The sequence below is a fragment of the Aphelocoma coerulescens genome, chromosome 7 (assembly GCF_041296385.1).
Source record: "Aphelocoma coerulescens isolate FSJ_1873_10779 chromosome 7, UR_Acoe_1.0, whole genome shotgun sequence".
NCBI classification, from domain to species: domain Eukaryota; kingdom Metazoa; phylum Chordata; class Aves; order Passeriformes; family Corvidae; genus Aphelocoma; species Aphelocoma coerulescens.
This window is the reverse complement of record NC_091021.1, coordinates 29,629,161-29,643,030: the sequence shown is the minus strand read 5'-3', so window position 1 is coordinate 29,643,030 and position 13,870 is coordinate 29,629,161. Positions and strand designations below refer to the sequence as shown.

The following is a 13,870-nucleotide window of genomic DNA, read 5'->3' as shown; positions in this document are numbered from 1 at the left end:
GGAATTTTTTATTTCAATTACCAAAGCCACTTGCAAAATCTTCAGTGCCTATTAAAAAAATGTTTTTGTCGCAACAGACTGTGGAAAAATCAAAGTTCTGCTTGAGATTTTTAAGAGTAAATAAAGATTTGAATGTTTACAAATAAATATTTCATTTTTAAAAATCTATTACTACTCCACACTTGCAAATATTTTGTTGTCTTTAGTGTGTCTTAAGCAGAGGACCAAAACAGAAGGAATTAGCTCAAGATGAGGCAGATTTGTGTGCAGGTCTAGAACCCAGCTTTCTTGATCCTCAGTCTCAGGATTAGTTTGCATGCAGTATCAAAGGTAGTATAGATTTTTTTTAAGTGGCATCACAATAATTTACTTACAACACGAGCTTTCCAAAAGGACTTTTTTTCAAAGGCTTTTTTCAAGATATGCTGATGAAAAAGGCATATTACAGTAGTTAATTCTACTTTTTAAACTTCACTGCCGCTGAGCCGTGCAACATAACTTTACTATAGCAGGAGGAAACTGTATCCCAATTATTGCAACTGGGAAAAAAAATTACTTTTACACTTTAGAAAATAATCCTCATAAATCTGAGCATTGGATTAAAGTGTTTGGAAAGAAACGCCCAATGTTTTTTGTAGTGCTAATTCACAGAACTACTTCCAGTAAATATTATTTAAAAAATGGCAATTATCACCTGTCATAATCATTGTTATGAAAACCTAACAGGATATCCTGGATTCCCTCATCTGAGTAATACTTCTTAAACCCACTGTTCTCATACTCAGACCACATACATTGAAGGGATGACCCAGAGTAGAGTTTGATTGCACAAATGTAAGTTGTTCTATTCAGTTAAAAATAAAGTTACATCAAAGAACAGAACTTTGGCTACACACCTGCAAGTTATTCAGCAGTATTTGGAAGCTTGCTGATAGAAATATTTTATATATGCTACTATATAAAACATTTGATTTCATGTGAAACACATTTTTGGTTCAGTAACTGTATTCTCTTGCTGATGGTTATTAACACAATTTCACCACTGACACTGTCCAGATCAAATTGTCAGAAAGGTTTCACTGTTACCTTCCCAGATCTGAATTTTTAGCATTATTGGTACTTGAATGCAAGGCTGAGCAGTGACATCTCTGGAACAATGGGCCATGAAAGTAAATGTTAGACAGGCCCCCTTACTATGTTAATATATTCTTGTCCATAGTAGGGAGAATTCTAGGTGTTAATCACCATGGAAAAATTATTAGTCAGTGGCCAAGCGATTAGAATGCAGTTCTGCTATTTATTCTTCAATAAACAATCTTGTCAGAGAATCCAAGTCTGCAAGCACCATTTTAAGGAAATGTCATTAAAACATTAAACTTGATGTGCCCAATTTAGTTAATATATAACTAAATCAGTAAACACTTCAAGTTTTCTATTGATTTCCATTCTATGAAAATAATATGAAACACGGCATAGCTGAATATGAAATGTTTCAAAATCTTCATTTCATGATAGATTGTTTTGTCCTAAGTGTAAAACTTGCCACTTTCTAAGTGAAGAACTCAATTACTAAGGAAGTTACTGTTCAGGTCAGAGATGTTCTTTTAATTCCAGAAATGTGGACACTGGATAGCAGCTGTGATCTGTGACTGCTGCTGACCTCTTTGGTCACTGGGATAGTCTGAGATGCTCTTGAGGGTCAATGAGGCTGTCCAAGCCAGTTCTCTTAGTCCCATTCATTTCCCAGAAGGCTCGTGCTGCTCTACTCCTGATCCAAGACATTTGCTGCACAGTGAGTGCAAGTACTTAGTATGTTGGAACAATATGAATTACATTGTCAGGGAAGCCTCTGAACAAACTTTTCAAGGAAAAACTAATCTTTTCTCCTAAGCTGAAAATTCTGCACTTAGTACATGTAAATCAAATTGCCATTAGCTATTTTTAAGACCTAAATAGGATTTCTCTGAAACTCTAAATCATGAAAGGGGCTGCCTTCATTTCTGAGGCTCGGGGTCCAAGGGTGCATAGCTGTGCCACAAGACCCGACAGCCAAGTTGGGCTGAGGTAAAAAGGCAAAGCAAGATTTAACCTGGTGACTCTGAAGGTTGATTGCTTCCATAGATGAAAAAAATCTGTTACTGTATGTATAAAATGAGCAGTGGAGAAACACTAATTTGTTGTCCAAATCCCTTCTCCTGAGTGCCCAGTTCAGCACTGTTTCTCTAATGCTGGGCATGCATTTTGAATCTCTGCTGAGTTACTTTACAGCTCTCACCATACTGACATTTTCTGAGTTGATGTTGGCACAAAACAGTATTTTCCATGTGTATTTCATGCAGTCCATCCTACTTATCTGTATGTTGACAGAAGAGACAAAAATCTTCATTGACTGTCTTATGCAGAGAAAAATGAATAGTTCTTGCAACGTGGCCTTGAACCAAAGAGTTGCTGTGCTTCATTGACTTCGGGTTAAGCCGTTGGCTAGAAATTGCACATCTGAGACATATAATAGAAACATTAAGTTTTTTCTCTATAAAACAGGGACCTAAATCCATTGGCTTAGTTAATGTTCAAAAGCATATAATACCTAGTTTTTCCCACTGAAACCATTTGGAACTCCTGAATGTCCAGATGACCTGGCAGTGTTTTCCTATGGAACAGATTGGGTAGCAGGATAGTAACGTACCTTAGATGGCTGTCCCTGCATGCTTGGGCACAGCTTTTAGTATCTAACTGTAGATATTCTCCCAGGACATAATAAAGGTGAAAATTTAACTTATGTTTAAGAAAATAACCTTGCTGTCTTGCTCCCACCAGAGCTCTCAGAGGATTTTACATGGCTTGGGTTGTTTGTGATCTCTGTTTGATACTGGATCTCTTCTGTGCAGCTCAGATTTGCTTTAATTGTAGAAATTGCTCAAGAACTGTGCTACTAAACTACTATGGAATTGTTTATTCCTTCAGCTGAGCTGTTTTCAAATACTGAGTTATTTTCAGTGTACCAGATCATAGTATTGAAGCTCTGAGTGTGCTGGTATATGCTAGCTCTCTCATGACTGGAATGCAAAAGTGTTTCCTGGATTTTATTTTTGTTTTCAGAAGGCAGAGGCTGTATATTTCTCAATTAGAGGACAATCTCTGCATGATTTAGAAACTAAATATGGGATGTTGCAACAAAATGACAGTTGTTTTTAATGAAAAATAAAATAAAAGCTTTAAAAAACTGTTCTGAAGCACACAAACTCAAATAACTGACTTGTATGGAATTAAGTTTTCTAATTTATGCTTGTCATCAAATTTAAGCCAGAGTTGCTTTCTGTTTTATTGTATTTAGATACTAAAGAGTTATTTGGAAACATTATAAGAAATTTGCTCTTTGAGAAGCAATGAAGAGAAACTGCTTAAACTTCCAAACCTTGATGAAGTTTTCAAGCTGCTGGTGTTTAGTGCATTGTGTCTGTCATTTTCCTCTCTAGCAATTAGCATAGGTTCATGAATGTATGAACGAACTCATAGGTAATGATGTGTTGTCTTTTTCTGATACAATTGTAGCCATCCTGTTTCATCTTGTCTATGCTAAAATCTGCAATAAGTTTTCGTATCACCAACTAGATCTGGGACAGAAGTAAGGATAGAAAAGAATAATTCATTACCTTGACCACAAGGCCAAATGTTTTATTTTTTCTGTACTTCTAGATATCAGTCATTCCATGGTTTCTGGCAAAGCAGGGAGTAATGAAGGTTTACAGAGAACTGTCACTTTTGATTCAGACCCTGATATCTATCCCCAGAAGTGTGTGAAGGAGGTTACACTGGGATTCATTTACTTGTGGGAGACAGAGACCTCATGATATCACATCCTACAAGCCTGAAGGATTAAAGTGAGACAGGGAAGAAGGAGCAGACACTTGAATCTGGGCTTTCCATAAATTTTCTATAAGTGTTCTTCTTACCATGGTGTCTGACACATTACAGACATAACTTCTTTTTTCAGTTTCTCTTGAACTCTGAAAACACTGAAAAAACCAATTTAGTTCCTCTAGAAAGATGAAATCTTGACTTGTTTTTCATGAGGGGAAAATGGTTTTCTGTGTGCCTGTAGTATGAGAGTATGTCATTAACCCTTTCATTAACCCTTCTGCTCTCCTGAGCTAAAATGAAGCTATTCCACAAGCAGACAGAAGCAAGGATACATCTTGTTCCTTATGGTAATGGAGTTAGGTATTAACTGTACTTGTGTACCAGGTGCTGAAATCCATCACTACAGAAGACATGCATAATTTTAGGCATGTCCCTCAGGGAAGACAGTAGGAATTATGGATTGGTTGGAGATACTATCTTGAGTACTGATGTTTTTTTCAGATCCTAAGAGTTTTAGTTCATGCTTTATGAAAGCAAGTTGAGCAGAGAGCCATATCAGGGGAGGGCTATTCCTATTTTTAGTAAAATTCCAAAAAAGGGAAGCAAAAAAGAAAGACAGAGGCTTCTGAGCATATCTACTCTCATGACTCCACCATCAGAGAAAGGAAGAGCACAGCCACATGTCCAGCAGCTATCAGCCTGTATGGGGTCTTTCCCCTTTTTACTTTATGTCTCCCCACTCAAAAGCAAGCTCTGCAAGAGGAAACCTGCCTTGTAATGTTTGTGTTGTTTCTAGAAGGCAGATTCATTGAAGGAGAAATATTAGTTCTGTTACTTCAAGGCTGATTTTCAGCTTCAGCGTGTTTCAATGTAAATACCAAAAGAAAGACAAACAGTCTTTAAAAAAAAAAATGCAGCAGACTTGAACTAACATTTCCAAGAGGCTCAAATATTTTATTGAAAACAATCATTTGACCCTGTCAACTTTGAGTAATCTTATTAGATTTTTTCACTGTCTCCAGCAGCCCTTGAAAAGAAAAAGTTGCATTTCAAAGAGATGCATAAGATGAGCTGGTATCCTTAAGGAAGATCTAAGAACAGTGGAGTGTACATTATTAGCCAAAGAAGCCAGTTTCATGGAGCCAGAGACCTGTCCTTCTACCCATCCCCTTCCACCCTGCCCCAGCCTTTCATTTCTGCTCAGGGCTATTCGTGTCTGCGAAACAGGATATTCAGCCAGACCTTCCAGCAACCCTTGGGAATCTGCATGGTTTGATGAAGTCCAGTGACAGTGTATATCCTCAGTTAAGTGAATATAATGTTCTGTTGGGTAAAAACTAAAATTTAAACCAAAAAATTGTACTTGCATATAAAAAGCCGTGTCCTAGCTGAATGAAGTGATGAGTTCATGTTCTCTGCTTTGCTGCTATGGAAATCTTCACTGAGGTGAGAGTCTTTTAAACTGGCTTAAGCTTAGTTGTTCCAGTATGCATGCACCTTGCCTATTAACCAAAGTACTGCAACAAACAATATAGGCCAAGAGGTGATCTTTGAGTGAAAATCATACTGGATTCAGGAATTTGCTTTTTTCTCTGAAAAATAGCAACAATATCTGCAGCTGAAGATAGCACTTGACAAATGGTGCTTTTTCTTCATCCTTGTTGCTCTTTGTTCATATCAGGCTTAATGGAGTGTGGAAGCAATCAAATTCCTGTCATTGTAGCTTGTATTAAAAACCGCTGCAGCTCTGAGATCCAACCGCTACTTCAGTTTAGAGAAAGCAGAGAATCCCATGTCGAATACAGCACACGCACAAACAAAAATGTTTACACGTTTATAAATCATATAACTGAGTTAGTTTACATGGGATTATGCATCTAATGAGTAACTATTGGGTTATTTCCATTAACAGGGATGTTTAAGAGCAGATGAGAGGCCAGACTCTACAGGCCTTCCAGCTGGCACCTGATCGTATGCGTAGTTTCATCCACATAATATGGCTCCAACCTGAAATAAGAGTTTCAGCTCAGGGTGTGACCATACCATGACAAAGAGGAAAGCTGCTCTGAAAACACCACTTTCTGTCTTTGCTTGTACAGCTTGGGCAGGAAAGAGGATTTAGAAATACATTTGCTGTCACTTACCACAGCAGCCAGGGTGTATGTCACTCTGTTGGTAACCCAAAAAGTAATGTGTCCCTTTAATGAGCAGTTGTGTTCTTTGAAGGCCTCAGCTTAAGGAGGGTTAAGTCCCCATGGAAGATGTGGCAGGACAGATACATTGATTATACCCTGGTAGTCCAGTTATAAAGGGACAAACACCTCACAAGTACTCATCTAAACCTTTACTTGTTCTGTTGAGCTGGTAGTTGTCGAAGAAAGGCTTCTTTGGAAAATATCCAACTATTCTTTTTTGTTTCAGCCATAAATACTGCAAGAATATCCTACCTCTCCATTGTTGTGTTTCTGGTTGCTACAAAATCAATAAATTCAGAGCATATAAAAGCCAAGTATACTTTTAGCGAAAATTACTATAAAATAGAAAGAAGGTGGAAAAAAATTTCCTATATTCACTGCATAGTGAAATGTTCTTCAGAATGAACTGAATAAACATTATTGTTGCCAGCTCAACCATTAGATATTTTTAAAGTCATTTGGTCTTTTCACCTCCTATACCACATCACCTACTATCTCCAATTACTCTAAAAATCAATCTGTCTGTTGTTTGAGCTATAGCATTAGATTCCCACAGTGGTTTTACAACTCAAGGCTCCTGAGTTTCATAGGGCATTACATGATATGTTCCAGGGTACCATGCACAGCTTGTAGTTTGCTGCAACCAAAAGGGTTAAAATTGAAAAACTGGTTTTATTGGTTTGGTGAAATTGGGGGGATATTTTGTTGCTCAAAGTCTTTCTAATTTGAAATAACTAAATAAAGAAAAGGAAAGAAAGGACCAAAACAATTCAAAACTTTTGGCATCTGTTATGGATATCACTAGGCACCTCTGTACAGTCTGCCAGATACTCAAAAGCACTTAGCACATACTGCTTCCGTTGGAGGCAATAACATCTTAAAAGCCAGACTACTTCACTCATGCTGCCTAGTTGAGCACAAGAAAATAAGAAATGTTCTTTCACAGCAGAGGCCATTCTCTGACCAGGATGCTTAGAATAGCAGGAAAAAAGAGAGTGCTCTAAAAGGAATGAACTCCACTTCTGGAATTCAGTGGTTTGAAGGCATCCAGACTGTTCCATTTAATGCCCACCACTAGACATAACTCCTATGAATTCATCCTTTTGAACCTGTTTATGTTTCTGTGTTGTAAAACATTACTTGTTTGTGAAGGTAGATTATGGATGTTATATTTAACTTGGTGTTTCTCTTATGCCTGCTGTCTGGTAATTTAATTGTCTGGCCTCTAGTTCTCACTTTGTGAAAAATAGTTAATAATAACCATTTTCTACCTACGTCTTCTCTACTGTTCTTCTATTTGCCCTACATAATCTGTAGAATATTGTCTTCTGAAAATTTATGTGTCCAGATTTCAAGTTCTAAGCCATATTTTTGTAGCTATGACTTTTTCTTTTGAGAATATAGCAAAAAAGTTGTCCCTGCTTAGGGGAGAGGATGAGGCAGAGGGGTGATACTAATACCTACTTTTGGTGTATCGCTCTTCTTTGTGAGCTCACAAGTGGAATGAGAAGCAGCACGTGGTGTTAACTATCCTACTTTTAACTGAGGTAATTCAGCATTGATTATGCTGGAAATCTGAGCAGAAATTCAGTATGAGATGGATCTCGGCCCTGTGTTTTTACCTGTTAAACTGCTATAAGGAATGGAGGCTGACCAATCATGGGAGACATGTAGCAGATTTCTTTGATTCTTTTAAAAGTTTCAGCTTCAATCTTAAATATTCTGAGGATCATTCAGGATAATAAAAGTGGTTTTATAAGGTATTTTAAATTATTTAATATGCTGGAAGAATGTATTATATTTTCCAGTGCCAACAAAGCATTGATATGGATGTTTGTGGTTAGTCTGATACCTTCCAAACCTCACCTTTGAATTCACATGGTTTATTGTTTGTTTTTTTAACTAGGTGAAGCGACAGTGAAGAAGAAACCAGCTCCAAAGACTCCTCCAAAAGCAGGTAATTTGTTGCATGTGTCACCCAGAATTACCAGTGCAGCTGTTTGCCTAAGTTTGTTTGCATGTGTGATTAAATGGTAGGTAAGTCAAATTTGTTTATGCTGTCCTAAGAATTAAATTACGAGCATCCAAAGAAGTTACTCTCAGATGGGCTATAGCAAGATCCTACAAAGTGTCAGCACTGTGTAACTTATGCCCTTTTGCATATACACAACAGACCTTGGCTTTCTGTGAAAGAAATTTTTCTGTGTATCACAGTACTCTGCATGAGTAGCTACCACAGAGAAGGTGATTGATTCTACTTTTCCTCATCACTGCCATTATGGTAACCTGTTTGTGTGTTCACAGTCTCCGAGGCAAAGCTATCTATATTTAAAGTTAGAAGGAAATTTCCTCTATAGGAAACTCTTTTCAGTGTCTTAAAACTTTGTCAGACTTTTAAACTGTTCAGGTTGCTTTGTGTGTCAGATATGCACCTCAGCCTAGTTTCCTTCAGATATTTTCAAAACAAAAGTACTTTTAAAAGGTCAAGTCTAGAGGAGGGAAAAACCCACTTAGCTTTAATTACTTTGAAAAGGAAAAGAAAGCACTTTTTTCATGCCCAGTAGCCCTGTGCTTTGGAAATAATGTTATATTTGGCAGTGAGGTCATTGCAATATTAGGGAATGCCTCTTACCATTTCTGTCAATATGTCCTCAAGTCTGCCCCTTCCCCTCCAACACACACACAAGAATAATTTTTTTATCCTGCTGCTTTTATAAGCAATGGTATAGGTTTCACCCTGGAGTTGTCCAGCTGGTGATATTTCTGGCACCTGTGCTTAGCAGTTCCCCTTGGGTCTGACACACTCAGCAGCACAGCCAAGAGCCAGGCAGGAGCACTGTTGGCAGAAGAGATGCTCTGCCATCTATTGATACTCAGGCAGTGGGAAGGAAGAGAAGGAGGAATGCCTGATTCAGAAATAAAGGGGGACAAACGGAACTGCAAAGTTTAAAAGAAGCACTGTTATACACAAACAAAAAGATCTCATTGCTCATGGGGAAATTTAGCATGATGAAGACATCAATTTTCTTCCTTGTCTCTCATGATGTTTCTGTGCCACATAATGTTTATCTGGCTACTGAAGCCAGAATCTTCATAGGCAGATCTTGAGTCTTAAATTTTCTGAATGCTGTTGATGACATCAGAAAGCAGGTTTGCAGACCCCCTCAGCACATGTAAGTTGATAAGAAGGTAGCTGAAGCCACCCTTCAAAAACACAAAGTGCAGAAGAAAAGAGGTTTTTCTGAAAAACCCAGCTCAAAATTTCATTAACTCTATATTTGGAATTGGTGGTAGATGACAATGTTTTTGTCTTTTGGATATCTGTACCTTGGTCTTGCATGAGCAAGCTTTGGATGGGTAGATTGTTATTGCTTCACTCCCCTAGAATTAACAAATCCACAGAATTTTTTTCATTGCAAGCAACAGATAACTGCTAATCTGGATTTCAAATGTTGCTCTGAAACAGTTGAGCTGAGAAATGTGTGTTTTGAATGTTAAGAAAAACTATAGTCATTTAAATGGATATTTTATTTATTTTACTTTTTCCCATCAGCTTCTCCTCCTCAGATTACTCAGTTCCCAGAAGACAGAAAAGTCCGTGCAGGTGAAGCAGTAGAATTGTTTGCCAAGGTGGTAGGAACAGCACCCATAACTTGCACCTGGATGAAATTCCGTAAGCAGGTAAATTGTTTTCTGGTCTCTTCTAACAATCATTGAAAAAGTAGAGCTGGAAAGGAGCACCAATGACTATCTCCCATTTGTCCATCTCCCTTCCCGAGGAACTGGCAAAGTCCATGTTGTTCCTGCAGATGTTTTCCTCACCTCTGCTGAAAACATTTCACTGATAAATATTTCACAACCTCCATTAGCAAATTATTGCAGTGCTTATAGAGCCATAGTGTTAGAATTTTTTCCCTAGTGCTAAACCCAAATCTTTCTTGCTCCAGTTTAAACCCTTTGCTGCCTATCCCCTCCTATAACAAATGACCACTTCTTTGTGAAAAGGCTTAAACCATGAATTAAAGGATAAGTGATGGGAAAGATTCAGGTATCTGAAAAGTATCTGTCACAGGAGATGTTTCTTTCCTTCGAAAATGACTTCTGCTTTGTTGATGCTGAATCTAAAATTATGCCAGAGGGGCAAAATGCCATATAAAAAGCTTGAGTGAATTGTTTTGCAACACAAATATTACCATACAGGGCACAACAGCAATCCATGCCATCAGTGCCCTCACTCTGTAGGTTTAAAGTTCCTTCTACCTGAATTAATATCTTTAAACTATATCACATGTCCATAATGGCAGTTTCTAAAGAAAGTTGCTTTAACAAAGCTACTTAAAATCAAACCACTTTAAATCAAATAACCCAATATGCAAGTTCAGACTGGAAGATGAAATGTCACGTTAGAACAAAGCAAATATAAATATCTCCTGTAGCTGCTATTCTGTTTGTTTCATTCTGAGCTTGTTATGCACTCCATAGAACATAAATAAAAACATCTCTTCCTAGAAGGAAGTTTAGACTCTAAATCCAGATGTGTCAGCATTTAATTGAAAGAATTCAAAAGTTTTTTAGTGCAAAGGGTATTCCAGAGTCCATCCTTGCTAACTCCAAATAACCTCTTACGTTAGGGGAAAGGGTGGGTTTCTTCCTGAACTCCTATGTTTCCTTACATTTCTTTAGTTTCAAGACTGGAGTTAACTGCTCCTTTCCACAAAAAATAGGTCTCAGAAACTTCACTGACATTCAGTGTTGGATTTTGCTAAGCTCTGTCTTAACACTTAGGTAAAAAGTACCCCTCAAAAGTGAGTTTCTGGTTTGTGTAGAATTCTGAGTTCATTGTTAAATACAACAATCCTATTTACATAGATTTTATATATACAAGATCTATGTGATAACAGGGACTAGAAGCTCCTGATGCCCATATCAGATCCATAATCTGTGATTCAACATATTTTGCCTTTGTAAAATGCTATTTTTACTATCTTTATATTTTCTTCTTCAGTTATTCACTATGACAAAGTGAAGCATTGCAAAATCATAAATTAAAATGGCAAAAAATTTTAAATGATTCATTATAGTGAATGAGATAGAAAAGAAAAAAAACTTCAGGAAGGTTATCAAACACTCTAGGAGGACAAGTGAGGGCAGCAGTCTCTCACTTATTAATTTAAAAACTTACTGTGTCCTGTACTGCACCATGATTTTGCTTTATTTTCACTTACACTTCACCACATACAGTTTTACACTTGGATTTCTTTCTTTTTTATAAATGTGGTTGATTTCAACTCTGTTCCATTCCCAGTCCTAAAAGTGAAAAACAGCCAAGTGTTTTGACAGTTTACTGGGAGTTATTTGTAGCTGTTATTTGAGCAGATCCAGCAAGTGGTGAGCTGTGATTTCAGCCCTGCCACTGTTTGCTGCAGCATCCTCTCCATGTTTCTTCCTCACATTCCCTCAGGTGCAGGAGAGCCACCATGGCCTCTCTTAGGTACATTCCAAAAGAGTATCTTTTGCTTGAAGAAAGGGAATGTCATGAATCTGTGACCTGTACTGTTGTATGCCATGGCAGTGTAGTGGAGGGGTGCTGGAACTATGCTCAGCTAAAGAGGGGAAAGCCTTTGAAAGCCTCTTCATTAGCTGAGGAACAAAGTCCATCATTGAATACTGCCAGCTGTTGAAGCTTCTTAACTCGCACCAGCGACTTTCTTTCAGGATCCCAGGGAACCACAACCAGTGCAAGCCACTGAGCATCCTTTCAGGCCTGTCTCTGCATCCCTTCAAGGTCTCTGCATCCTTACAGGGCTTTCTCTGTATCCTTTCAGGACTTTCTCTGAATAATGCAGATCTAGTTCTACTATCACCCCTTGACTAATTTTAATGAAGCAAAACATAAAAGACAGTTTAGAATCTCAGAAGTATGTGAGCAGGGTAGAACAACTTTCGGTATAATTTAACCCTACATAATCCCCTTTGCTAACTTTCTATTTGAGTTATTGTAGGAAAATCTTTCTAACGTTACTTTTGGGCAGATGTGCATGTGTTTTGTCTCAGTTGAAGAAAAAAGCAGGGAAAGTCCTGTTCTTAAACTTTTGATTTCTTCTTCTCTGAATATATGAGACAAGATAAGGCAAACTAAATAGCCTTCATTTTTAATTAAATTCTGAGAATGGCTTGGAAGAGTCACTTATCTAAGAAGGAAGTGGTGGGAGGAAGAAGGGCATTGACATTATGTTGTCTGTTTCATAAGAACACAGTGTGCAGCTTCTATAATTGCAGTGTAGCATTATGAGGTTTTTTAAGAACTGTCATGTCGCAAGCTAATAATGATTAAAATCTGTCACCTTGGCCATATATGCTATGATAGCTCTGTTTCAATTAAAAACTAGTTCATAATATGCCTATGGTATTCAGCAGAGATTTTGATTTTTGCTTCTCCAGAAAATAAAAGTGCTATAGGAAAGCTCAATCTACTCTTTGAATGTCTCTCTGTACAGCTGTAGCATTATGTCTCCATTTCATGCAACACCATCTTCAACTGGTCAAACCCAAGAAACTGTTACCCTGGTTTGTGTGGAAGTACAGAATAAGCTTAAACAAGAGGGCAAAAGCCACAGCTATGGATGGTTTGCACACTGGGCCTCTGAAGGGGAATGCCAAATGAACTAAGGCTAAAACTTTGTTCCATTGTGGTTTCTCTAAGATATGTGAGACCAAACTTTGTTCTTTTGACAATTATACAGTTTGCACTTTCAGCCTGTCAAAGAGAAGTCAAAAAGTGAAACTCCTCTTCCTTAGTGGGGTTCCAGCAACACCAGAGCTCCCTGTTGGCTTTGCAGGACTGGAGCCATTTTAACGTTCCACTGCATTTCTAGATGATTTGTGTTGATTACACATTTTACCAACTACACATGTTCACTTCTGTAATAGTTATCTGCAGATAACACTCAATATAACATTGTATTGTTCTTTGAGCTCTTTCAGATACAAAGAAATCTATCACATATTTTTTTTTAAATTTGGCAGATTCAAGAAAATGAATATATTAAAATTGAGAATGCTGAAAACAGCAGCAAGCTAACAATATCATCAACAAAGCAGGAACACTGTGGATGTTACACCCTAGTTGTAGAGAACAAACTTGGCAGCAGACAAGCGCAAGTCAACCTTACAGTTGTTGGTAAGTCCATAACAATATTTTATATATATACTTATTCTTCAAGCATGAGTTTACATTTGCATTTTATATAATGATACGCAACAGGTTAAATAAAACAATTGGTTAAGGTAAGAAAACGGAAATAAAAAGCTAGTACTTCAAGAAATGGACAGTGACGTTGGAGTAAGGACTATAAGCAAGATCAGTAGGTCTATATTGTGTTTATTTGGAAAAATTACTAATTCCATAATGATGAAGATATAAAATACATAAAATAGCTCATGCTTAAAAAAAAAAATCCCCCCATGAGATAAAAACAGCTCACGTCTCCATTTTAAATTCCTGCCATGGTCTACTGTTTCGCAGTGACAGAAAGCAGTGAATAAAGAAACTCTGCTTTGAATATGAAACCCTTCATATGTGGGTTTTTACACAGGTATCTTAAAGCTTCAAACAGCCTTGTCAGGTGACACTCCCAGGCCATCAGGTTTGTTGTAGCAGGCTGCGGACAGCTGCACAGAGATGTAGGCTGGTAGACAGTTGCAGTATATTTGCAGATAAAACTGCACCCTCGTAAGGATCAGCCAAAATCTAGAGCTGTGACATCTAGCTCTGAAAGAGCTAATTGAACCCACCTTGGTGTGGATGCACAGCA

The 13,870-nt window shown here is 37.6% G+C and overlaps 1 protein-coding gene across 16 annotated transcripts in view; it reads left to right on the top strand.

Moving 5' to 3' along the window:
* MYLK (myosin light chain kinase) overlaps nucleotides 1-13,870 on the top strand; it is a 197,772-nt gene that overhangs the window by 141,894 nt on the left and 42,008 nt on the right. For all 16 annotated transcript variants that reach the window (XM_069021101.1, XM_069021100.1, XM_069021099.1 and 13 more), the window contains 3 exons: nucleotides 7,963-8,013; nucleotides 9,610-9,737; nucleotides 13,083-13,236. In XM_069021101.1, coding sequence (XP_068877202.1) covers nucleotides 7,963-8,013; nucleotides 9,610-9,737; nucleotides 13,083-13,236 — 333 coding nt within the window. The remainder of the gene's footprint in view (nucleotides 1-7,962; nucleotides 8,014-9,609; nucleotides 9,738-13,082; nucleotides 13,237-13,870) is intronic.